This window comes from Nomascus leucogenys, chromosome 10, assembly GCF_006542625.1.
Source record: "Nomascus leucogenys isolate Asia chromosome 10, Asia_NLE_v1, whole genome shotgun sequence".
NCBI classification, from domain to species: domain Eukaryota; kingdom Metazoa; phylum Chordata; class Mammalia; order Primates; family Hylobatidae; genus Nomascus; species Nomascus leucogenys.
The window spans coordinates 83,205,051-83,229,981 of record NC_044390.1 but is presented as its reverse complement, the minus strand read 5'-3'; the positions used below and the strand labels follow the sequence as shown (position 1 = coordinate 83,229,981).

Sequence of the window (24,931 nt, the reverse complement as noted above, 5' to 3'; positions counted from 1 at the left end):
GAGTTGTGCTGAGTGAGTAATGAAGGTAACAAAAGACAAAGCCAATAAATATCCAACATTTCTTTTAAATGGCCATTTCTCCTATTATTTTGGGATGTGAAATTAATTTACATCCATTTGGCTTTAGATTTTGTATCAGAGCATTAACTTTTTCTTTTGTGATTTTTTTTTAATGTTTCAATGGATAGGTGTCTTCATATTCCTTATGTTGATAAACATCTTTGTGTTTTTGTTTTTTACACTGGCTATTCAAAATTAGCTGATTCAGCTTTTGAAAATAAAAAAACTCAGCACTCATCAAACAGAACTCCAGTTTCACAAATATCAGAACATTCTTTTTTGTGTGTGTGAGTGACTATAAACCAGCCTACCATATTTTGACTTAGACATGGTATGTTAAAGAGTAGTTACAGAATGATAAGACTGCATTTTAATATTGGCTTTATAAATAAAATGCTAAGCCTGCTTTTTCTTTTTTAAGCATGTCTTTCTCCAGAGTTGGTTTTATGTATTGACTTAGAAATGTCACTTCATGCGTGTAATTTTTATTGATTATCTACAACTTTATTAGGTAGTTGGTAATAAAAGAAATACTTTATTATATAAATATATATATTTATCTGTCTAAAATATGTCTTGTTATTGGTGATTTTGAAAGGCTGGTTAAACATTTTTTGTGAGTTAATAATTTTTATTGCATTAATATTTTTCTTTTCCCATTTTACTTGTAACCTGTCTAAAGATGGCTGCTGATACAATAGTAACTCTGAATTGGATCCTGTTTGGTAATCCTAATGTTTATGATGTTATTTAGTTGAAAATTTGATCTGTTAATGTTGGTCAAATTATGTTAAATGTGAGGTTTATAGCAGAGCATTTTTCACCACATATATACTATTACCAGATATGCTGTGACTCATATTTTATGTCATACCATAGTTTTCAGTACTGACTGTCCATAGATAAAAGAATTAGTTACAAGTCCACAGGGGCTAGTAAAGGAAGAGCTGCTACCAAATCAGAGGCAGTTAAGAAGCACCAAAGACCCCCATGTAGAAGCCGAGTACAGCCTCTGCTAGCAAGAGGATGGGAGGGAATTGTTTAGAGCAGCTCAGATGGGAGCTGAGCATGAGAGAAGGGCAGTTTGTGGATGTGCTGAGGCTTTCATTTGTTGTCTCAGCCCGGGGGCACTCAGTACTATGTAGGCCCAGGATGGGGATGACCAGATTAAAAGCAGAGAAGAGAAAGGAAAGGAACACCAGTGTTCAAAAGGATTTTAGGCATTTTATTATCTTGTTTTGAACATACTCTATACTGAATCCAGAAAGAACATGTAATATTTTCCATCTTTGGATTTACTACCTGAGAAAGTCACTGAAATATAAGGATGCATTTTACCCAAACAAATAAATAGAGAAGGAGGGGCACCCTCTTTTCCTTGCATTTAACTCCTTGGATTTATGTGTGTTTTGTAGTTATCTGTAGGGTCTCTTACTATGCCCTTTTTTACATATACAGTTTGCATACCATTTGACAGACGTAACTAGACAGAGGAGTATGAATGGATCCACCCAAATTTACCCAGCCACCATGAAAATGACACAAGACTCATCCTGTTGACAGTGGCTTGTTAGCTGGTACGACTTCATATTCTAGGGATGAGATGATTTTTGATGATGAGCTTTGGTTCACTTGTTTAATCTTGATTAGTGGTGTTCTGTTCTATTCTGAGGCTTAAAAAAGAAACAGAAGACTTGGGTTCTTTCCAAATGTTTCTTTGATGTGACTTTTCTGGGGATTAGTGAGGATGACAATATTTTTCTACCTGATGATTATTTGTGGGTCATAGTTGTCTACGAGATTCTCAAACACTGTTTCAGCTCACATGCTCAGAAATATTCCTTCAGTGAGATAATCTAGCCAGGCTTTTGAATCTGTCTTTAGATGCTGTCGTGTGTTCTTAGGAGTTAGGATTATCACCTATAGTATGGCCTCTTTTTTCACTCTTCTTCTCACTAATATCACAGAGCTGGTCTTAAACTTTGACCATTTGATTTCTCTGTGTTGGTGTGAAGTGAACACAGAGCTAACATTCACTTGCGTTTTCTTCCGTGTGGAGTTGTTTGAACTGGCAGAGCTCCTGAGTCAGCAATACATTCGGGTTATGCCAAGATACAGACTTCACTTTTTTCAGTGCTCAATCTACATAGAAACTTAATTGGTTAATTTTTTTGAAAACACTTACTTATGGAACATTTGAAAAGTGCTTATGTTGGCTTTGAAATTTCTGAAACTAAATCCTGCATTTGTAATCCATGAGGTGGGCACTAGAATACCAACTTGATTTATTCTTGCGATTAAGATCCAGGAACAAAAAAGAGGACCTCCTTCTCTTGCTGTTGGTTAAAATAAGAGCCAGCATATAGTACAATGGCGTTATTCTTAGTCACATGAACTCTTAATGCTTTCTTGACACATTTGTTTAGAGAAAATATTCTTAAAACATGGACATCTGCTTTATATGCAGTGGTAAGAATCTTTAGACTACACATGAATATTACATTGAATTAACCCTATTAATTAGGCTTCTGAGTTGTTCTAGGAAAGGACTCAGCTTTGTGGCAAAGTGCCAAACACATGCCAGTTTGAATAAAATACATGCCTTTCTATTACTTTTCCCCTTCCCCACTGTTTGAGCATCATCAAGTCATTTGCTTTAGGTTGGGATGGAGAAGAATCTGCCAGTGCATAGGGGTATGGATTGAGCTGAGTGGCTTTATTCCTGGGTATCTATTTATACATAGTCAAAATAAATAGATACGTGCATGCACACATACTATGAAAAGCCAGATGAAGAGTATACTCTTGGTTCCCAGTTTAACTTGCCTGCTTTTATTAAGAAAAATGTGACACATGTGCTGATTATGCTAACATGTTTTAGAGCATGTTTTACTTTTTGTATTAGATTTCTCTGATAATGCATTTCTTTTTCTGTTACTAAACATGATTAATGTACCACATAGTGTTAACTGTGCTCTTTCCCCCAAAGACATCAAATGGGAGGCAGCATGTAGAAGCTAAATTATTCGGAGAGGAGTCAGTGATTGATTTAAATATAAAAGGATTAATTGGTCCCTGAACCAGACTATTAAACTGTACTGTGATCTTGACTGAAAGTGGAAAAATTACAAGTGCATTGCGTAGAATAAATTAATACATTTTTCATGGCTTTAATCCTTTTTTTTCTGTATTGCTTATTGTGGTTTTATGTACTGTACTCTATTGTATGCTTAATTGATTCAGAAGGGATTCAGAGTATCATGATTAAACGGGAGAGAGGGATAGAACCATTCCTGAGGTTTAAGGTGGTACAGTTCTTCTTCCAGGATAGCTGAATGTATCTCCACAGAATGAGTATTTCTTGGAACTCTTACCAGTGATGACCCCAGGCTCAGAAAGAAGTTAAATGTTACTGAATAAAAAAATTAAAAGTTTACGTTCTGTGAGGGCTTTGTTCAACATGAACATCGGCTAACGGCGGGTAAATATAGCCCTTTATCCTTGAAAGAATTGAACTGAGACTTCAGTTCTTGAGGGTAAACAGTGTAATGGCACCATACCCAGATAAAATTTCCTTCTTTTTATAATTATTTCTATTCAAACAATACTGATTTTTCTAATTCCACCTCATAGGCTAATACTTCAGTCAGACAGGATGCTGGGTTTTTTTTTACGCTATATCAGCCTCATCTGTCCTTTCCAGGGAGAAGAAATGTGTGTTTATTCACCTCTGTTATATTGCTGCTTTTATAAACAAAATGTAAATCATGTAAGTTCTGCTTTCAAATAGAACTCCCGGTAATAAAAAAGCAGAAAAGTTTGATTCAGGGGGCTGATTTAAGAATTCATGTATATGTGGCTTTACTAGTAATATAAATTTCAAGTTTTAGAATGGTGCCTTCAAGATATTTCTCTTTACTTTGTCTCACCACATCTCATCTTTCCCTTATAATTTGATGTGCCTTCCCTTCCATTATTCTATCTGCTTCTGAGTAATCAGTCTGTATGGGATATTTTAAAACATGCACAGCTTATCTGAGAATTGAGATACAGAATCATCAGAATCATAGGACTGAAGGTGCCATTAAAGGCATCCTGCCCCTCCTCCCTTCCAACACTCAAGTTTCCTTCATTACACTTTCAGGGATAGCCAGGATGGTACCTTTCTTGTAAGGCTGTTTATTCTTTAAATAACCCAGTTAGAAAGCTAGTCTTTATATTGAGTTGAAGTCTATTTTCTGCAGTGTCTGCATCAGTGGTACTTGGCTGGTGTGCCTGAACCCTCTGGTATACTATGAAGTATTGACCAGTCTGTTGCCACATTTTGATTAATTTTTAAAATTTATATTTACCATTATTGGAGGAGGGCAATTACTCTTCTAACAATAGTTTTAAAATACGATGCTGAGTAAAATAGGTTTCATGGCACGGTGTACTTGAGTATAACCTGTGCACTGAAAAATCGTTTTTATCTCTCTCCTGAGTTGTCTCCTCTGGGCTAAATTTCTCCATTTCTTTCAGTTGTCATGTTGGGTGGCTTTAAGTTCTTTTGGTCACTCTCCTTTGGATATGGTTTGTTTGTTTTGAGACAGAGTCTCGCTCTGTCACCCAGGTCGGAGTGCAATGGCACAATCTTGGCTCACTGCAACCTCCGCCTCTCGGGTTCAGGCGATTCTCCTGCCTCAGGCTCCCGAGTAGCTGGGACTACAGGTTCTTGCCACCACACCCAGCTAATTTTTGGTATTTTTAGTAGAGACGGAGTTTCACTATGTTAGCCAGGATGGTCTTGATCTCCTGACCTTATGATCCACCCGCCTCGGTCTCCTAAAGTGCTGGGATTACAGGCATGAGCCACCACGCCCAGCCTTGCATGTGTTTTACTTTATACAAAGTCCTTTTCAAGTGTGGTATTCAGAATTAAACTGAACATTCCAAGCATGGTCCAGTTAGCACAGAGCTGCAGTAGAACAGATCTCTTCGGGCCTGTATTAGTCCATTTTCGCACTGCTGTAAAGAACTACCTGAGACTTGGTAATTTATAAAAAAAATAGGTTTAATTGACTCACGGTTCAGCATGACAGAGGAGTCCTCAGGAGACTTACAATCGTGGTAGAAGGCGAAGGGGAAGCAAGGCACATCTTTCCACTGCAAAGCAGGGGAGAGAGACACATACTCATCAAACAGCCAGATCTCCTGAGAACTAACTCATGAGAACAGCAAGAGGGATGTCCACCACCAAGGTCCAGTCACCTCCTACCTGGCCCCTCCCTCAACACATGAGAATTACAATTTGAGATGAGATTTGGGTGGGGACACAGAGCTAAACCATATCTGGTCCCTTGTTTTTAATTAGTGATTTTAGCATTTTCTGCCCCAGCCTGTCTGATGTATGGAGCACGTGTTCATTAGTAACACTGGCTCCCTACACCTATAGTTTTTAGGGGAAATGGGCTTGAGAAGCACTTTCCCATGGGGTTCTCATTACTATCCCTCTAGTACTAATTCTGTAGATTCTCTACATCTAGGTCAATTGATGCATCGTATGAGTACTTTTGCTTGATTTGCCAATCACATGTAGTTGCCTCCTGTTATCAGTTAAAATTCCCTTTCATTGTTTTTTTTTTTGTTTTTTTGTTTTTTTGTTTTTTTTTTTTGAGGACTCCTAAACATATACAAGCTATAGTGGAATTTTAGGCCAACTCTATATGCTGTATACTATTCCACTGTGTGACTATACCCTAATTTATTTATCCATTGTAGAATGGATTCATGGGAGTTTGAGTAGTTTCCAGTTCTGATATGAGTTTAAAATCAGGAAATAAGTCCGTCTGAGTCCTTCAGCGGGAAAGTGGTAGATCTGATGGAGTCTTTTATTTTTTGAGTAAATGACCTGGCTGATCCAAAGAAAAGCAATGACTACTGAATTCCTATGCCACTTTTATTAGCATTATGAAAGGAGAAACTTAAAGTGGAAATCTCTGAATTTCATGTAAAATAGATTGTGTGATTATTTCATTTATTGTTAGTTACTATTCAGGTTGTGATATTAATCAGATTTTGTAGTTGTGATTACTAATTAGGAAATCCTGTATTCAAATGATAATTTGGTTCAAATAGTATCTTATAACTTCATTATTTGTTTTCAGTGAATTTTCTTACTAAGTGAATTCTAACTTTTTAAAAGGAGAAAATATGAATAGATTAGTTTGATTCAGCTAATAAATGCATTAAACTGCCGTCGGAAGTGTGTGTATGCATGAGGTTGAAGGGGAAGCTTCTGTTACTAAAATGAACAAAAAATAAGGGAAAAAACACCACTATTTTCTTTTTTCTCTTTACCTATTGGGAGACATATGACTGAGAGCTATGTGTCATGTACTAGCTAATAGAAAACGTTGTGGCATTTGTTTTCTCCCATCCCCCTTAAAAGAAGCTGATGGCAGTAGGGCACTGGTTGAGCCGTGTCACTTTCTGTGCGTCTGCAGTCTGTCAGACTCACACCTGGGTGCTCTCACTCACCCGATTGCCTTTAAATACCATCTGTAAGGGATATCTCCAAAATGGTGGTATCTCACCCCGACATCTTTCCTCAGTTCCGTACTAACTAATATGTCTTAGCGCCTTCATGATGTCTGTGCTTGAGTGTCATGTCAGCCCTGTTTCTAAAGTACATCATGCTTTTTTCATCTCCACTGCTACCCCCTCATATAAGCCAAGCTTTTCTCTCACCTGGGCTGCCGTCATAGCCTTCTAGCTGTCATCTCTGCCTCTCCCTTTAACTCCTTCGTAATGAATTGCAGCTAAAGTGATCTTCTCAAAATATAAATGAAACCATGGTAATGTCCTTGCCTTAAATCCTCTAGGGGCTTATCAATGTATTTAGAATTATCAGATTTATGTTAGGGATAGAGGACAGTGCAGATGGTTGAAGGCCATACTGTGTTTTGATGAAAGAAAAAGAAAACCTGCTTCTGGTGTAGCTCTGTGGCATGGGAAGAGTGTGGAAGACAAATATTTGCTGATCACAGCATTCTACCAAATAAGCATTAGCTCCAATTTTATTTCTCTTTTGTTGGGAAATTGGGGCCTTCTTTGAGTACTAGTGAGTAAGACATTTTGCGACAGTGCTGAGTATGAAAGGCCCTGGTCTCTGGAAGGCTAATGCCAAATGTTGGAAGGCCTTTAAAGAAGATGCCAAGCCACAGTGAGTGCCAGCTGCTAGCTCTGAAATAGTGATCTCAAAAGGTAGATTTCTTTTGTGCCATATTTGTGCTAGGCAGTGCCTTTAAAAATATAACTAGAACCATTACGGTGAATAGACACAGAAAATAATTTTATGTTATACAGTAGTTATATGTACTAGCTTCCTTTAAATAAATATTATAGCTTTATCAGTTTTTTAGACAGAATTGGAGTGTGGGGGGAAGAATATGAACATGGGTCCTTCCCTTCTCTTTTTCCTGCCTCATCTCGTTAGAGAAGTATTTAAGGTAGTTTTCATCTAGTAAATTTAACGAGGCGGGAAAAAAATAGATGAGGAAATACAGATAGAGGAAAAAATAAGGATGGATGGAAAGTGCAATAATAGATTATGGGGAAATAACATTCTATAAGAAAGGCTGCATACCTAACACCAGTACTCGTTAGCAGGTTTTCCTTTTTTTTTTTTTTTTTTTTGCCGTTTGACCGCGTAGGTAAAGTCCTGCTTGCTGCCGTTCACCTGATGAAGGGCAGCATGTTGGAACTTCCGTCTGTTTCACACTCTTTTGGCAGGTCATTTCTCCCACCGTGAGCCAGGCTTGAGAATCTAGGCAGATGTCAGAGGTCTGTCCCTATGTTTCTTTCAAGCTGGCAAGAATTCCACCATGACTGCCACTTGCTCCCCCATGAGTGTCAGAATCTGTCATAATGGTTGGATGTTTTTGTAAAACATAAACATTCCTGATTTTAAGGTGTACAGTGAGACATATTTTGTAATTTGGGAAGGTACACCATTTCAGTTTAGCAATAGGGAGCTATGGAGTTAGGCAGGGAGTCAATAGGATATGTGCAGTCTTGGCAGTATTTCAGTGTCAGTTGATCCTTGATTGTTCATAGTGATATATAATGCCTTCGGATTTAATGAGAAAAACAGTAAAAAAATTTATGTGGTTCCTCATCATCCCCCATGTCTTATACCTTGCTTGTCCCTATCTTTAAAGTAACCTCCAAAACAGATGAAAGGTTTTATATTTAAAAAAAAGAATTCCAAGCATGTCTTAAAGTAAGCAATAAAAATACTTTGGTGGTTACAGTTTACCTAATATAAATACCACTTTAATCTGTGTGTCCTGTCAGACACACTCCCCATTGAATTCTCAAAGTGCTGTCCAGAGACTGTGACTAGATAATCTGGCTAGTTTAGTAACCTCAGGAGAGATTTTAGTAAGATGACTTTCATAATCCTCAAATCTTACGTATGTTGGCTTCTGGTTTTTTCAAGCATGCGTCACTGACTAGAACAGCTCTTATATCTATTTTGGCATCTTGAAAATTATATTAGTTTTTACTACCGGGATGAGACCCCTCAGACTCTTCCAGTCTTTGAATTAAGGACATATTGAGTCACGGCCTCTTCACTGTCACTTGCTCTTAATAAGTGATGTACCCAAGGAGGATTAAGTCCCGTAGGCCAGTAGAGCACCATTTTTTCATTAACACAAAGTGTGCTGCTTCTCTGATACCACTACGGTGCCAGGAATGGTACCCTACGGTCTGGAAGAATTTATAATGCACTACCCAAGTGCCAAACTTACTGCCAGAGAACAACTTAGAATTGAGGATAGAAGGGTGGAAAACAGCAACCATGGGGCTTGCTAACTTTGCTCTTATACAGATTGAGTATCTGAAATGCTTGGGACCAGAACGTTTTGGATTTCAGATGTCCTTGGATTTCAGAATATCTGGATATACAAAATGAGTTAGCTTGGGGATGGAACCCAAGTCTAAATGTGCAGTTCATTTGTTTCATATATACCTTGTACATACAGCCTGAAGGTTATATTATACAATATTTAAAAAATATTTTTGTGCATAAAACAAAGTTTTGACTGCATTTTGACTGTGACCTGTCACATGAGGTCATGTGTGGAGTTTTCTCCTTGTGGTATCATGTAGGTACTCATAAAATTTTGAATTTTGGGACATTTCTGATTTTTGGATTAGGGATGCTCAATATGTGTTTGTGTAGGTGTAGGTGTAGGTAGAATGTTCCATGAGTCGCTTTTGTATTGTAATAATGTACTTGGTAACTTTTTCTCAGAAGGGTAATTATTCATAGAACTGTAATGGTAATTTAGTAGTTATAATACAAGTACTATGCCTCATTTTAGAAAATTATGTGCAATTAACTTTCCTGGACGTTTTCATTGCCTTGTAATCAGGTTTAACTTATAATTGAAAGAGAAGATATATGAAATAGTAAGAGCACCTCAGAGCTTCACAAAATAATTTAATCAAGTCTCATTATGTGGATACTATAATGCCACTGTCTTTTGAAAAGGAGGTAAAAGTTAAGGCCTGTCCGATAAGAGAAAGCTCAGTATACCTGCAAGCAAAGGACCTCAGTGTAGTCTTTGTGAGTGGTGCCAAAGTAAACTACATTTTTAAGGAGAGTAAGTGGTAAAGTGATATTAGCAAAATATTCCCAAATAAGGATCTATATATTGAGGCAAATTGCTTCTGGCAAGAGGCTTGATTAATGGCAGCTATGAAAATTTTAATAGATAAGTTCATACCACAGAAAGCATTTAGATACAATTATCTGAATGCATTTTGCATTGAGAATCTGTTATCAAAACACTTTTACACCGTGAAAAGAACAGGAGTTTATTAACATTCATAATACATTTTGAAAGCACATGTAATAGTTGCATTCTAAAACTCAACGTGAGAAGTAAAAATATCTTTTTAGAGGATTTAGAATAGTGTAAGAGAATAAAATGATCTGGAACACTAGTCTCTTCTTTTGCATTTATACAAGTCCTTTCCCAACTGCCCCAGTTGTAACCCACACCAACCCCTTGTGTTTCTTAAGTAAAAGTCTTAAAAAATACTTTTTTTAATAGCTAGACATATTATTTTCTCCTATTGAGAAACTTCTTTCAGCTTTAAAAATCTTCACTGTGTATATCAATTGTTCTTGTTCTTCTCGTAATGAAACTTTCTAAAGAAAAGTAATTTAATTTTTGGTTATGACTGAAACCGCATTCATCTATCCGGTGAATATTAGGTTTTGTGTGCCATGCAGTATGCTAGTTGCTGGGGATTCAGAGGGCAGGGGACGGACATGGTTTCTACCCTCATGGAGCTCACATTATGGTGAGGCAGACCATCAAAATAAATGAAATATTAATAGTTGTAAATTATGACAAGCCCTGTGAAGGAAGCAAATTGGGCAATGGAAGCATTGGACATATAAATTAAAGTAGTGAGAGATGAAGTTGGAAGGATAGAGTGAAAACAAATTTCTTTCCCTATTAGAACATAGTTTTTGGCTGGGTGTGGTGGCTCATGTCTGTAATCCCAGCACTTTGGGAGGCTGAGGTAGGTGGGTCCTTCGAGGTGATCCTGGGCAACGTAGCGAAACCCAGTCTCTACCAAAAATATAAAAATTAGCTGGGTGTGGTGGCGTGTGCCTGGGGTCCCCGCTACTCGGGAGGCATAGGTGGGAGCATCGCTGGATCTTGAGAGGTCGAGGCTGCAGTGAGTCATGATCGTGCCACTGCATTCCAGCCTGAGTGACAGAACAAGACCCTGTCTCTAAATTAATTAATTAATTAATAAGAATATAGTTTTAGTGTTACTTACTGGACCTTGAGAATATAGAATTTTAGCTTACAAAATATATAGCTTAAGTGAGTTATATGATACTTAATAAATGATAGGAAAATGTATCCTGCTACCTCTTGCCTTGCTCCATGAGTTGCAGCCATTCTTTATAGAAATTGTAAAGATTGCATAGTGTACAAACAGTATAAGATACAGCATTATAATTATATATTGAGGGATTTATTGTTGTTGTTTTTAGTGATTTGTTATTAAAGTACAAAATTTTGGCTGAGGTGTCCTACCAGAATTTTTCCCCCTTTATATTTCTGCCTCTTTTAAAGTCTTCGGGCTCTTGCTGTGCATGCCAGTGAGTACCGTAGTGCCACGCTTGTATATTTTTATTACTTTTGAAGGTTTTTATGTAGTTTGCTCAGGAAACTGTAAAATACCTAAGCACTATCTGCTCTTATTTATGTATACATCCCTAAATCTAGCACAGTGTCTGGCACAAAGATAGGTGTGCTTAGTGAATGTTTGTTCTGTGAGTTTCTCTGCTTTTTGTTTTGTTTTGTTTTTGTTTTTGAGACAGTCTCGCTTTTTTGTTCAGGCTGGAGTGCAGTGGCGCAATCTCGGCTCACTGCACCTCTGCCTCCCAGGTTCAAGCGATTCTTCTGCCTCAGCCTTGTGAGTATCTGGGATTACAGGCTGCGCCACCACGCCTGGCTAATTTTTGTATTTTTAGTAGAGACAGGGTTACACCATGTTGGCCAGGCTGGTCTTGAACTCCCAACCTCAGGTGACCTACCCACCTTGGCCTCCCAAAGTTCTGGGATTACAGGCGTGACCCAGCCTGAGTTTCTCTGATAGTATGGGTGCCCAGTGAGAGGTGAGTACTTTTGGTAGCAGAGAAGAAAGAGATCTCCGTGGGAAGAGGTAATATGAGAAGACTGTATGGAGGAAGTGGAAGGGATGTCTGACTGCTATGCTAGTCGCCTTTCTAGCCCAGAGAATATAGGCTACCTTGGGCTACAAAGAGAGTCAACACTGTATTATTCTCCATAGCTGTCAGGAATGTGCCTCATGCAGGCTCCCTTCAGAAGAATGCTTAGATTATTCTCAAGGCTAATGATGTGTATCCCCTGGTATATTCCTCGCTGGACTATCAGAGCTTTACGTTTGTGTTCTTCTGCATCTCATGACTCAGAATTCTAGGCTTTATTTATTTCTGAGTCTTCTAGTAAAATGCCAGAAAATTTTAGGGAAATGTTATAATGTATCAGAAACTCTAATGTAGCAGCTACCTATGGCAAGCACCATGCTAAGTAAGTACTGGGGTCCAAAATGATAGGTAAGATATGATTCCTATCCTCACAAAATTTAGTAAGATGGGCTAAACATAAACTTATAAAAATCGAAGTGCCGCGATTGAGGTATACACAGAGATGTATCAGAGCATTTTAGTCTGTTCTGGGGCTTTAAAGGTAATTTCATGGAAAAGATAAATAGGGGTTAGATGAACAATAGGAGAAGTTTATTCTAAGCAAAACATCAGCGCAAGCAAAACTGTAGAGATATGAACCAGAGTGGCACTCACAGAGAGCGTTCAGTCTTGAAGTAGTTTGACTGTTTGAGTGAGGCTGGAGAAGTAGCTCATAGAGTGATTGTGTACCAGTGCTAATATTGAATGTTTCCGTTTTACACTAATTGCCAGGAGGGAATAGGTTTATGTTGTGTTTAGCTATTCAGCACTTAAGCAGTAGATGGGCTTTCTCTAACACAGTTTCCTGTTATATATATAAAAGGAATATATGTACACACATACACACACACACTCATGATTCATACTTTAGAGAACCAAAAATATGTTATTTTAAATCCTGATATCTAGGGAAGCTTCAAGGTGAAGTGTAGGAGTGAGGATCTTGTACTACTCACAAACTGACATGACCATATTTACCCAGAGGTACTTTGAAACAGTATATTTTGATGGTCTTTTTCTTTCTTTAATTCTGGAAGAAATAGATCTTTGAAGCTTGGAATAAAGAGTTAGAAATATCTGGTGAAACATTTGGAGACATACTTGTAATACATGTGAAATACGAAAATAAGGCAGCCAGTGAAAAGGGTTTTTAACTTGAATAAACTTCCCTAAGTCATGTAATGTACTTGAATTAAGAAGGTTTTATTTTGAAAATAGTTTAATAATTTTTATAGTGGTTTCCTGTCTTATCAATAGTGTTTGTGTAGGGCACTTAAAATGATGTTCTTGTGAACGAATTTCGGGTATAAGCCCATGTGTTTATTAGTCAGAAATATTCTAGTATTTGTTTTACTTACTTTTATTCCTCAAAATTTACACGTTGATTTTTAAAAATGAAAAAGGTGGCAAGTGTAAAGCTATGGAACAAACCTCTTAAAGTCCTTAAGATGAATGCTTTCCAGTGCTGTAATTATATTCTTGAATGTGATTTTTTTAAAAAAACAAAACCCAATCAGACTCATACACCACAGTCCCAAGTAGATCCCAGAAACCCTTTTTCTACCCCATCATCTTCTCCCGCTCTTCCTCTTCTTCACTTCCTTCTCCCCGCCACCCTTTCCGATATTCTACTTCCTCTCTGCTCTACCATCATTTCCTCTCCCCATCCGTCTTCTTTTCCTTTCTCCTTGTCTCCTCTCCTCCTTCCTGTCACTCTCAGCCTCATCTCCCTTTGTTTCCAGTATCTATAGAAAGAACATAATATAGAGAGAGCCTTATAGTTCGCAAATTGTTTTTAGGTCCACAGAGCCCCCTGAGCACTGTGGTTAGTGTATCAGTGTGATGAGTGCTATTGGAAAAAAAATAGGGAAGAGACCCATGGCGGGTGTAACTTTAAATTTTGTGGGGAAGAACAGTCTTGATGAGGTGGTGGCATTTAAGGAAAACTTGTAAGAAGTAAAGAGAGGAGCCGTGTTGATATCTGAAAGGAAGAGAATTCTAGGCACAGGGAACAGTAATTTCAAATTGTGATTGTTTGAATAATAGCTTATTAGGCTGGAATGAAGAGAAGAAAGGGGAGAGAGCAATAGGCAATTTGGTTAGAAGGGTAACTGGGGCTGGGTGTTGGGGAATACTGGGCCATTGGAGGGTTGATTTCTGAGTTTCCTGTTCTGTTCCATTGGCCTCTTTGTCCTTGAGTCATTATTATCCTGTTATAATTACCAAGGTTTAATTATAAATAGTGATACTAGCAGGTTGTCTCTCACTTTTTTTTTTCTTTAAAATTGGGTTGGCTATTCTTGACTGTGTTCTATGTAAATTTTAGAATCAGCTTGTCAAAAACTTGGGCTATTGATTAGAATTACATGGAACTTTTAGGTCATTTTGGGGAAATTATAATCTTTATGGTTATTTGTTGTATCCAGGAATATGATACATCTTTTAAAAGACTTCATATATTCTTTTATATTCTTCAAACAGACTATTCTATAAATTTCTCCGTGGAAACCTAAGCTGTCTTTTATTGGTTTATTTTCTGGGTACCTTACAGTTTTTATTGCTATTGCTAATGGGATATGTTTTTCCCCATTATATTTTCTAAGTTTTTTGTAGGAGTACAACTATTATTGAGCTTGTATCTACCAACCTTATCCACATGCTGGATCTCTTTTGTTAGTTCTCTTAGTCTATGTATTGTCTACATAGGATATCCAAGAAAATTATATCCATCTGCAAATAAAGATAGCATCACCACTTCCTTTTTTTTTTTTTTTTTTTTTTTTTGGGAGACTGAGTCTTGCTCTGTTGCCCAGGCTGGAGTGCAGTGGCCCAATCTCAGCTTACTGCAAGCTCTGCCTCCCGTGTTTACCCCATTCTTCTGCCTCAGTCTCCTGAGTAGCTGGGACTACAGGCGCCCGCCACCATGCCGGTCTAATTTTTTTTGTTGTTGTATTTTTAGTAGAGACCAGGTTTCACTGTGTTAGCCAGGATGGTCTCAATCTCCTGACCTCGTGATCCGCCCTCCTTGGCCTCCCGAAGTGCTTGGATTACAAGCGTGAGCCACTGCACCCGGCCCCTTTTTGATTTTTATACCACCTTTTTTCTTTTCTTGTCTTATTGCATTGACTTGGATATCTAGGGCAGTGTTGTGTAGAAAAGCAGTTATCTTTGTTTTGCTCCATTTTTTAAAAGGGATTCTTCTAAAGTTTTGACGTGAAGCAAGACAATTGCTTTATCTGTTTCGGTCAGTTCCTTTTGATTTCCAGAGTTCCCTAAGAGTTTTAAAACTAATTATTATTGAACTTTTTTCTGAAATTTAACATATGCTTCTTTCTTAGGTATTGAGATAGATACTTTGATTTTTCTTATTCATCTGTTAATGCATTGTATTAGTTTCATAGATTTGCCAATGTTAATTCATCACATCATTTGTTGAAGCTGTTTGAATAAGAGAAATGGGTTGAGCCTTGAAAATTTGGTAAAACCTAAGATGGTATTGAAGTGGGTGGATGGGTTTTTTTAGTTACCATTTTCAAATTCTTTTATTTTTATAGAAAATTATTTATTTCATATGTATCAGATTTATCAGCATAAAGTTACTGTATTTATAGTGTTCTTATTGTTAAAAGTGTTCTTCTTTGTTTGTAGTTATTTCCTCTATTTTTGTTCCCAGGATTGTTTGAGCACTTACCTTCCTGCACATACATCTTTCATCCCTCTCCTTAAATCAGTCATACCTAGTATTTTTGTCATCTATTAGTCTGCTCCAAAAAGAAGTTTTATCTTGTTAATCCTTTCTGTTGCTTTTTCCTATTTTATTAATAATACATATTTTTGTCATTATTTTCCTCGTTCTGTTTTATTGTGTTTACTCTTTGCTTTCTTCATTTCTTTTAAGACTTTTAGGCCTATAAGGATATAAATTACTCTGTAAGTACTGTTTCTGGTAGATTTTGACATGTATTACTTTTGTTGTCATTCAGTTTTAAATATTTTGTGATTTCCATTGTGATTTCTTCTGTAACCCATGATTTATTAGGAAGTACACGTTTAAGTTTTGAAACAAAAGGATTTTATTTTAACCTTTCAAAAAAAACTGTTGATTTCTAACTAAATTGCACTGTTGTTAAAGAATATGTAGACTGACTTTGGGAGGCCAAGGGGGGTGGATCACCTGAGGTCGGGAATTTGAGACCACCTAGCCAAAATGGTGAAACCCTGTCTCCACGAAAAATACAAAAATTAGCTGGGCGTGGTGGTGCACATCTGTAATCCCAGCTACTTAGGAGGCTGAGGCATGAGAATCGCTTGAACTGGGAGGTGGAGGTTGCTGTGAGCCGATATCGTGCCACTGCACTGCAGGCTGGGCAACAGAGTGAGATTTCATCTCAAAAAAAAAAAAAAAAAAAAAAAAAAAAAAAAAAAACACAAACAAAACCAAGAGTATGTAGACTATATATCATCATTTCTTTGAAATGTGATACTTGTCTTGTGTCTTGTTACGTATTCAATTTTTGTAGCTCTTCCATGTATTCATGGAAAAAGGATACGTTCTTTCTTTGTGGAAAGCCATGGTATACACTAGAAAACATGTTAAAATATTTATTAATTTTAGATTTGTCAGTTTCTCTTTATTCTAATTTTTTCTGTATATGTTTCTGAGCTATATTGCATACTAGTATGGCTGTGTACATGTTCATGACTGATTGTCTTCTTGAGTTTCTCTTTTTATATTTATTGATGAACTTAAGTTTTAAAATATTTCGTTGTTTTATTTATTGTTATTCCTGTACTAGGTTTTTTCTTGTTAGAATTCATCTGGCATTTGATTTTCTACATTTTTTTAACTTTTGGTGTAATTTTACTTTGCATGCCTTTTGTGCAATATGTAGATGGATTTATTTCAATTATTTTAGCTACTCTGGTAATCTTTGTCTTTTCAGTAGGTTTAATTACACTAGTTTTTTTTCATTTTCACAGTGATATAGCCACATTGCCTTTTAAAAATGTCTTTAAAAATGGCAAACTCTTCAACTCCATACCTTTGCACTTACAAGTTTCAATTTTTTGTAATGTTTTTTTACCACTTTCCTTTTTCTTATGATTCAAACTTCAGTTTAAATGCTTCCCTCCCCCTTTTTTTTTCAGAGAAACTTTTCTCTGACCAATCCCTTTTTAGAATAGACCCCAACTCCCATTATTTTCTTAGTTCGTTATTTATTTCTTTTATAATACTTAGAAAAGTTATTTATCTCATTTCTGTGTAGATTATTTAGTGATGATACTAGTATTAATGTCTCCATTTTTTATCATTTTATTTATATGTTAGTTACTTGATATTAGTTGGTAGAGGGTGAAGAAAAGGGTAGCATGGTCAAGAGGAGGTGCTTCAGGGTTGGGTTACCTGAAGCAAATTGAGGAAGACATAAAGATTATTCGTGATGGAAGAGAGTATGTATAGGAGTACCTTCACAGAGAGAAAGGAGTCTCTAGGGAAGGGTGAATTAAGTTTAACTCAGAGATTTTTAAGGTGAGAAAGAGGTTAAACAAAGAATTACTTGAATCAGACCTGATTTACTGAGTAAAGAGTGGAGAATAAACAGAGTTGAGAAGGCATGGAATACTTGTCAAGTGGCGTGCCCCCAAGAGAACAGGGGTGAAGCTCCAATTTTCCTTTGACCTTGCCATGTTTTTGGTTCTGTGTATTCATTTGATAGTATCTTCTGGCCTATAGCGGTAAGGGAGATAGTAGAACTGATGCAGGGACTAGTTTAAGTTACATTGTGTCTGATTTATGTTGATGTTGAATAGGGGTGAAGGCAGCATTGATCTAAGGTAGAAAATCTTGGATATACTAAACACTATGTTGAGAAGAAGGACCGGGTTTTTATTCCACCTGTGTTCTGAACTTGCTATGTAACTTTGGGTGCAATCTTGCCTTCCCCCGAATCAGAAAGAGGTTGACCTTAATAATCTCCAAAGTCTCTTAAAATTTTTAATGAAAGTATATGAAATAAATGGGGTGAGTAAAGATTCAGGTAAAAAAGAGTAATAAGTGATAAGCAACAACATGGTATAGAGCTTGTAATAATGATTTACCTCCTGCTTCTCATGTAACACTGTATATCCTAACATATCTATAATTGTATTCATAGAACCCCTTATCATCAATGTTCATTCTCAAATCTGATCTCATTTTAACAATTTAAAATTTAAGTTGATAGAGAATATAAATGAACGTTCCCACTTATGTAGGAGCCAGCTAGTAGAAAGAACATTGAATTTTAAGGCCAATTCCAGTCGTGCATTTAGAAATGTTATTGGGCACACTAAAGTCCTTTTAGCCCTATTTGTTCATCTGTGAAATGAAGGAGGTTGGACTTCGTATGAAAACACCGGCATTTTACTTACAGGCAGATTTCTAGATCAGAGAAATATGATAGTTGTTTTGTGTCCATATTTTATCAAGACATTTGACATAACCTTTTTGATTATTCTCTTTAGAGTAGAATGAGTGAGTGACAACTCACTGTTGAATTTGTAACTTGGAGTTACCTGATGAGATGACACAGGATTCTGTTCTCAGTGCAGTTTTTATTTCACCATTTTTAGCATTGCTTTGGATAAAGATATTGATGGCTTGCTAATCAAGTAACCAGTATGTTGGATTACAAAATCAGGGTCTCAGCAGGCTTTGACTAAGCACCCAATATGACAAATGGAAGCACCACGGATTTCTCCAGAGCACTCCTCTGGTTGGGCCAACAAACAGTGCTGCATAAGGATAGGAGGAAATGGCTTCCTCGGATCTTGCCTTCGCATTGCTTTCTGTGTGACACATGACCCCACATTTCAACAAGTATAAAAGAATATTGTGAATTCTCTCTTTCTCCTTTAGTCATGCCATTTCATTCCCCGAGGGAACCAAAATTATTAGGGATTGTTTGTTTGTTTTGAGACAAAGTCTCGCTGTCACCCCGGCTGGAGTTCAGTGGCATGATCTGGGCTCTCTGCCACCTCAACCTCAAAGCCTCAAGCAATCCTCCTACCTCAGCCTCACGAGTAGCTGGGACTACAGGCAGTGCCACCACACCCAGCTAATTTTTGTATTTTTTGTAGAGATGGGGTTTTGGCCATGTTGCACAGGCTAGTCCTGAACTCCTGAGCTCAGCGATCTGCCCAACTCTGCCTCCCAAAGTGCTAGGATTACAGGCGTGAGCCACCTTGCCCAGCCATTATTAGGTTTTTTAAATGATCTGTTCAGAAAAATGTTATGCCGCATTGCAAATTGTAAGCAAATTGTGTGTGGAAATATTTTTCTCCCCACTTTTCCATTTTATACAACTGGGTGTATATTATTCATATTGTTTTGTACCTTGTTCCTTTTTTCTCATAATAGTCCTTGTTGGAGGTGTTTCCGTATCAGTGTGATCATTTCCTTTTACATGGCTGCAGGGCATTACTTTGTAGCTTATATACCATAGTTAACAGGTCCTCTACCGATGGACATTTTAGTGTTTTTCAGACTTTATTACAAGCAGTGCTATAATCTATACTCAATACCATAGTTTTATCTGTGGGATAAATTCTTAGAAGTGCTGTTGCTAGGTCACAGGGGGATTCAACTTTCTAGTGTCAGTGCTGTCATTCCTGTCCTTGTTTTACATGATCTTAGAAAAAATAGAATTTAATAGTTGGGATTTAGGCATTATCAAATCCAGTGATTCTCAAAGTGTGGTCTCTGAGCCAGGAGCAGCAGCAGCATCACATGAGAACTTGTTAAAAATGCAGATTTATGGGGCCCACCCTAAACCTCCTGAATCAGAGCCTCAGGGGCCCAGCAGTCTGCACTAACAGGTGCTTTTACATATATGGAAACTGATCAGAGTGATGAAATAACTTGCCAAAAATTATATAGTTACTGGTGGCTTCTGATATATTTCCACTATAACTTCTATTTTTCTTGTTTTCAGTGCCTCTTTTAAAAGGACATTTTGTTTTTTAAGTTATCAATATAAAAGATCCTTGATTCAATTTTGATCTTTTTTATTTATGCTTCTCAACCGTTTGTGTTTTGGGACATAGCAAATGCAAATGAGTACTATTTTGAAATTTTTATAACAATTCCTTAGACTTTCTAAAACCAATCCTTAAATTAACTCCCTGTTATTTTGTATATACGAGTCTTTTGATGTCTCAAGGGATGGCCCCCGACATCCTTTTTTTGACTCCTTTCCAGTCACATCCCACCATTCCAAACTATATCCTTCTCTTAACCACATCTGTTCCTTGCCTCATGTTTTCTCTTTTTCTTTCTACTATTACACCCTATTTTCTTTCTTTCTTTTTTGAATTCTATTTTATTTTAAATTGACACATAATAATTGTACATATTTATGAGCTACAAAGTGATGCTTGGATACCTGTATACAGTGTGTAATGATAAAATCAGGGTAATTAACAAATCCATAACCTCAAACATTTCTCATTTCTCTGTGGTAAGAACATTCTCTGTTTTACCTATTTTGAGATATACAGTGCATTATTGTTATCTAGTTACCCTACTGTGCAATGGAATACTAGAACTTATTGTTCCTAACTGTAACTGTTGGCTAACCTCCATCTCTTCCCTTCCCCTCCCCTGCTTCTGATAATCGCAATTCTGCTCTCTACTTATATGATATCAGGTATTTTAGATTCCACATGTGAGTGAGATCATGTGGTATTTGTCTTTATGTGTCTGACCCGTTTCACTTAACATAATGTCCTCCAGGTTCATCCATGTTGTCTCAAATGACAGGATTTCCATTCTATAACTTAATAGTATTCCATTGTGTATTATATAACACATTTTCTTTATTCATTCATCCCTTGATGGACACTTAGGTTGATTCCGTATCTTAACTATTGTGAATAATAATGAATAAGCATGGGAGTGCAGATGACTCTTTGACATACTGAGTTCATTTCCTTTGGATATATCCCCAGTGGTGGGATTACAGGATCGTATGGTAGTTGTATTTCTAACATTTTAAGGAATCTTTATACTGTTTTTCATAATTGCTGTCTTAATTTACATTCCCACCAACAGCATATAAAGTTCCTCTTCTCTTTGCATCCTTGCCAACACTTGTTATTTGTTATCTTTTTGATGATGTCCATTTTAACTGGAGTGAAGGGATATCTTATTGTGGTTTTGATTTGCATTTCCCTGATGAATACTCATGTTGAACATCTTTTCTATATACTTGTTGGCCATTTGCATGTTTTATTTTCAGAACAAAGCAGTGCTGGGGGGATACATCACACTACCTGACTTCAAAGTATACTGTAAGCTATAGTGACCAAAATAGCATGACACTGACATAAAAACAGACACGTAAATCAATGGAACAGAATAGAGAATCCAGAAATAAATTCACTTATCAACAGGCACTTCATTTAAAAGAAGGTGCCAACAGCACATACTGGAGGAAAGAATAGTGTCTTCAAAAAATGATGCTGGGAAAATTGGATTTCTTCATGCAGAGGAATGAAGCTAGACCCCTATTTCTCACCACATACAAAACCAATTCAATTTAAAAACTTTAAATATAAGATCACCTCTCCCCTGCCTGCCCCGCCCCCCCCCCCCCCCCCCAAAAAAAAGTATGAAACTACTAGAAGAAACCATAGGAGAAATCCTTCTTCGCATTCATTGATCTGGGCAAGGATTTTAAAAATAAAACTTCAAAGGTCCAGGTAATAAAAGCAAAAATAAAAAATGGGGTTATATCAAAGTAAAAAGCTTCTGCACAGCAAAGGAACTGACCAACAGTGAAAAGGGTAACCCACGGAATAGGAGAAAATATTTGCAAACTGTATATCTGACAGGGGATTAATATCTGGAATATCTAAGGAACTCATGTCAGTAGCAGAAACCAACCAGATTTAAAAGTGGGGCAAACTACCTGAATGGACATTTCTCAAATTTTCATTTGTTCTTTTCTTCTTAAAGCATTTGTATATTCTAAATGGAAGAAATCACTACTCGTTAGCCTTTCTATGGCATTTTGTTATTATTTGTATGTTTGTGCCTGGCTTTATTTTATTCATGTGCTTTCATATCAGTCTCTTGCTAGTGAATATGCTCCTTGAGGGCAAGGACTGTTTTCTTCAGTGTCACTTCAGGCTCCTTGCACCATTCTTAGATAAATGTTGGTTGTATTTGTTCTCGTGCACAGTTGGGACTCGGTGGAATAGAGAACATGTTCTGTGGCTATAGTCTACATTTATTTCTCCCACCAGCTTCTTATAAATAAGCTGGTAACTACATGTGATACTGGGCATGAATAGGGATAAGTCAGCTCAGACTCCATTAGCTGGAATTTACAGCTGAAAAATAAGCCAATCCACAATCAGTAAAACTATATTTTGGTCCTATTTAATGTGCCAGGCATAAAGTTGTATGTAGAAGATGGTGTGTTTCTAGTGTCATTTTCATAAAGGACAGAGTGTTTTTACTATTTATATTATTTTATACCTATAGATGTTCAAATTATGTGCATTTTTGCTTTTGTGAACTTTATAAACTTAGAAGTATGGTATCAAGAGTTTTTAAAACTTTTTTCAAAATTCTTTTAAAATTGTAGTCACTATCTTGAATTTACCCTGTCATGTTAAATACCCAGATACCAAGACTGGGTGTTTCCTACTGGTGAAATGTCATATTTTGGTAAAACAAAAAATGTTACCTAAACATACTGGTCAAAGAAGAATATATATGTGTCACTATGTGATAGAGAAACATTTTAATTTTATTGCATTTTTTCCTTTCAAGCATTATAATTTTGCACTTGAAACAACATTTATTTTTTTTTAGTAGTACTCCAAATGTACTTTATAATATTTTGGAGAAGTTTTGAAAAGAAGCAGCATCTTTGGGATGACTTTTAAAAATTGTGGTTGCTTGGCTTTATTTAGTAAAAGTGATTTTGTTTCATCAGGCAAATGTTCTTACGAGATGTTTTGAGAAATGGAGATACGTTATGGCTATCTTAACGGCCAAAGTTACAATTTTGAAAAAATGTGCTGAGGGGTTGCCTTCTGATCTTGTTCGTAAGCCACTTTTTTTGAGACAGGGGTCTTGCTCTGTTTTCCATGGTGGAGTGCAGTGGCTTGATCACAGTTCACTGCAACCTCGAACCCTTGGGCTCAAGCAATCCTCCCACCTCAGCCTCCTCAGGAGCTAGGACTACAGGTGCACGCCACCGTGCCTGGCTAATTCATTTATTTATTTTTGGTGGAGATGAGGTCTTATGTTGCCTGGGCTGGTTTTGAATTCTGGCCTCAAGTTGTCCTCCTGCCTCAGCCTCTCAAAATGTTGGAATTACAGGTGTGAGCTGTTACGCTGGGTCAGTGGGCCACTTTAAAAAATAAGTCTTTTAAGTGTTTATTCATTTATTTGACTTAACACGTTTTGAGTGCTTGCCATGTGCTAGACACTGAGACAATAGAAAACTATTCCAATTCTTTCTCTGTTCTTAGGTTTTATGCAATAGAGTTAGGTTTTATGCAAATGAAACTGGAAACATTTTGTATAGTAACTTACAAAAGTTCTCAATGCAGTATATTCATATTTCCAGATTTATCTGATGGCTTAGTTTGTCAATACTGAATTAGAAGTTTCTCTTTTGCCCATAATTAGAAGTCAGCCTTACTGGATGGTTGATAAAGTAGAGCTGTATCTTACCTGTAGTTCCTGTTTCTAGCACCCATTTCCTACCAAAATATAAAGTTGGGTTTCTCATTCTCTCTTTTGTAGTGAGCATTTGTCCTGTGCTTTCACATTCTTTCTGCATGGAGAAAGTAATGTATGCACAAGTGTGGAGATTGCCCAGCACCAGCCAATTTATTTGATCAATGAGGAGCATATACATATGGCTCAGTCTTCACCTGCACCGTTTCAAGGTAAGTATTGATGTTCCTGCTCTCCACCCCTATCCATCACCGAGTGGATAACCATGTTGCCCAGTAAAGTTTTGCAGGGTGAGACCTTATCTTAAATGGACATTTTAAAGCTAAGCATAAGGGTCAGATTTTGAAGAAGGAAGAAAAGACTACCATTTCATAATTAAGTAGTAATAGTATGTTAGTTTTTCGCTGAAGCTTATCGCATATATAAGATGGTCTTATGTGTATTCTTTTGTAAGAGTAAAATGTAGAATTTCCTTCAGAACAAAAGAAAATCAATAAATACTTGAAAAATATAATTCAATGAGTAATTGACCAAAGTCACAAATTAAAGGTTTTCATTGTTGTGTTTATTAACAAGGTTTTAGGAATGTAATGGTTTCTAGAAGATAAACCAAATACTTAGTATTTGAAATTTCTATCAGAATCAAAGTTCTAGAATTATGCAGTGTATAGTTTCTTCAGCGATGTTCCTAACTTTGTTTTAATTTTAAACTCCACTGGTAATAGGTATTTAGTTGTAATTTAAATGTAATTTATACATTCATATTTTCATTAATTCTCAGCTTTACCACCTAGATATCACCAAAATAACTTCATGTCCTTTTGATCTGAGCATTACAAATCTTAGTTTTGTCTTTGGAATTCAGAATTTTCCGTGAGTAACAGCTTTTAAATGTTATAATATTAGATTGAACCATATGGAAACAATCTTTTTTTGGTTCAGTCTAATATGTCATTATTAGAGATGACTGGTTGAAATAGTCTTAGCATATCACACAATATAATTTTTAAAAACACTGATATTTTAACAGACTTGACTAAAATAGTGTAATTGCTGTAACAGCCTGTCATGAGCATTTAGCCTCCATTGTATTTATTTTTTGTTTTCTATAAACTATTCTGATCTAATTCAATGAAAGCATCTGTTTCTCGCCCCAAATATAATAAAACTTTTTTTTTTTGAGGTAAGAAAGAACATTGAATCCACATTTAACTGTGTCCTAATTTTTAACTCCAACTCCCCTACTGCAATACATTTTAAGCTGTGTAAAGTTGGCTGTTTAGTGTATGAACTACTAGAAAATTCAAAACCCAATTCTTAGACTGTACAGTACAAATTGTACAGTA

General features: G+C 36.6%; 1 protein-coding gene across 2 annotated transcripts in view; it reads left to right on the top strand.

Annotated features, from left to right (window-relative positions):
• Nucleotides 1–24,931, top strand: part of MED13L (mediator complex subunit 13L) — a 318,781-nt gene that overhangs the window by 230,449 nt on the left and 63,401 nt on the right. For both annotated transcript variants that reach the window (XM_030821461.1, XM_030821462.1), the window contains exon 5: nt 23,652–23,797. In XM_030821461.1, the coding sequence (XP_030677321.1) occupies nt 23,652–23,797 (146 nt within the window). The remainder of the gene's footprint in view (nt 1–23,651; nt 23,798–24,931) is intronic.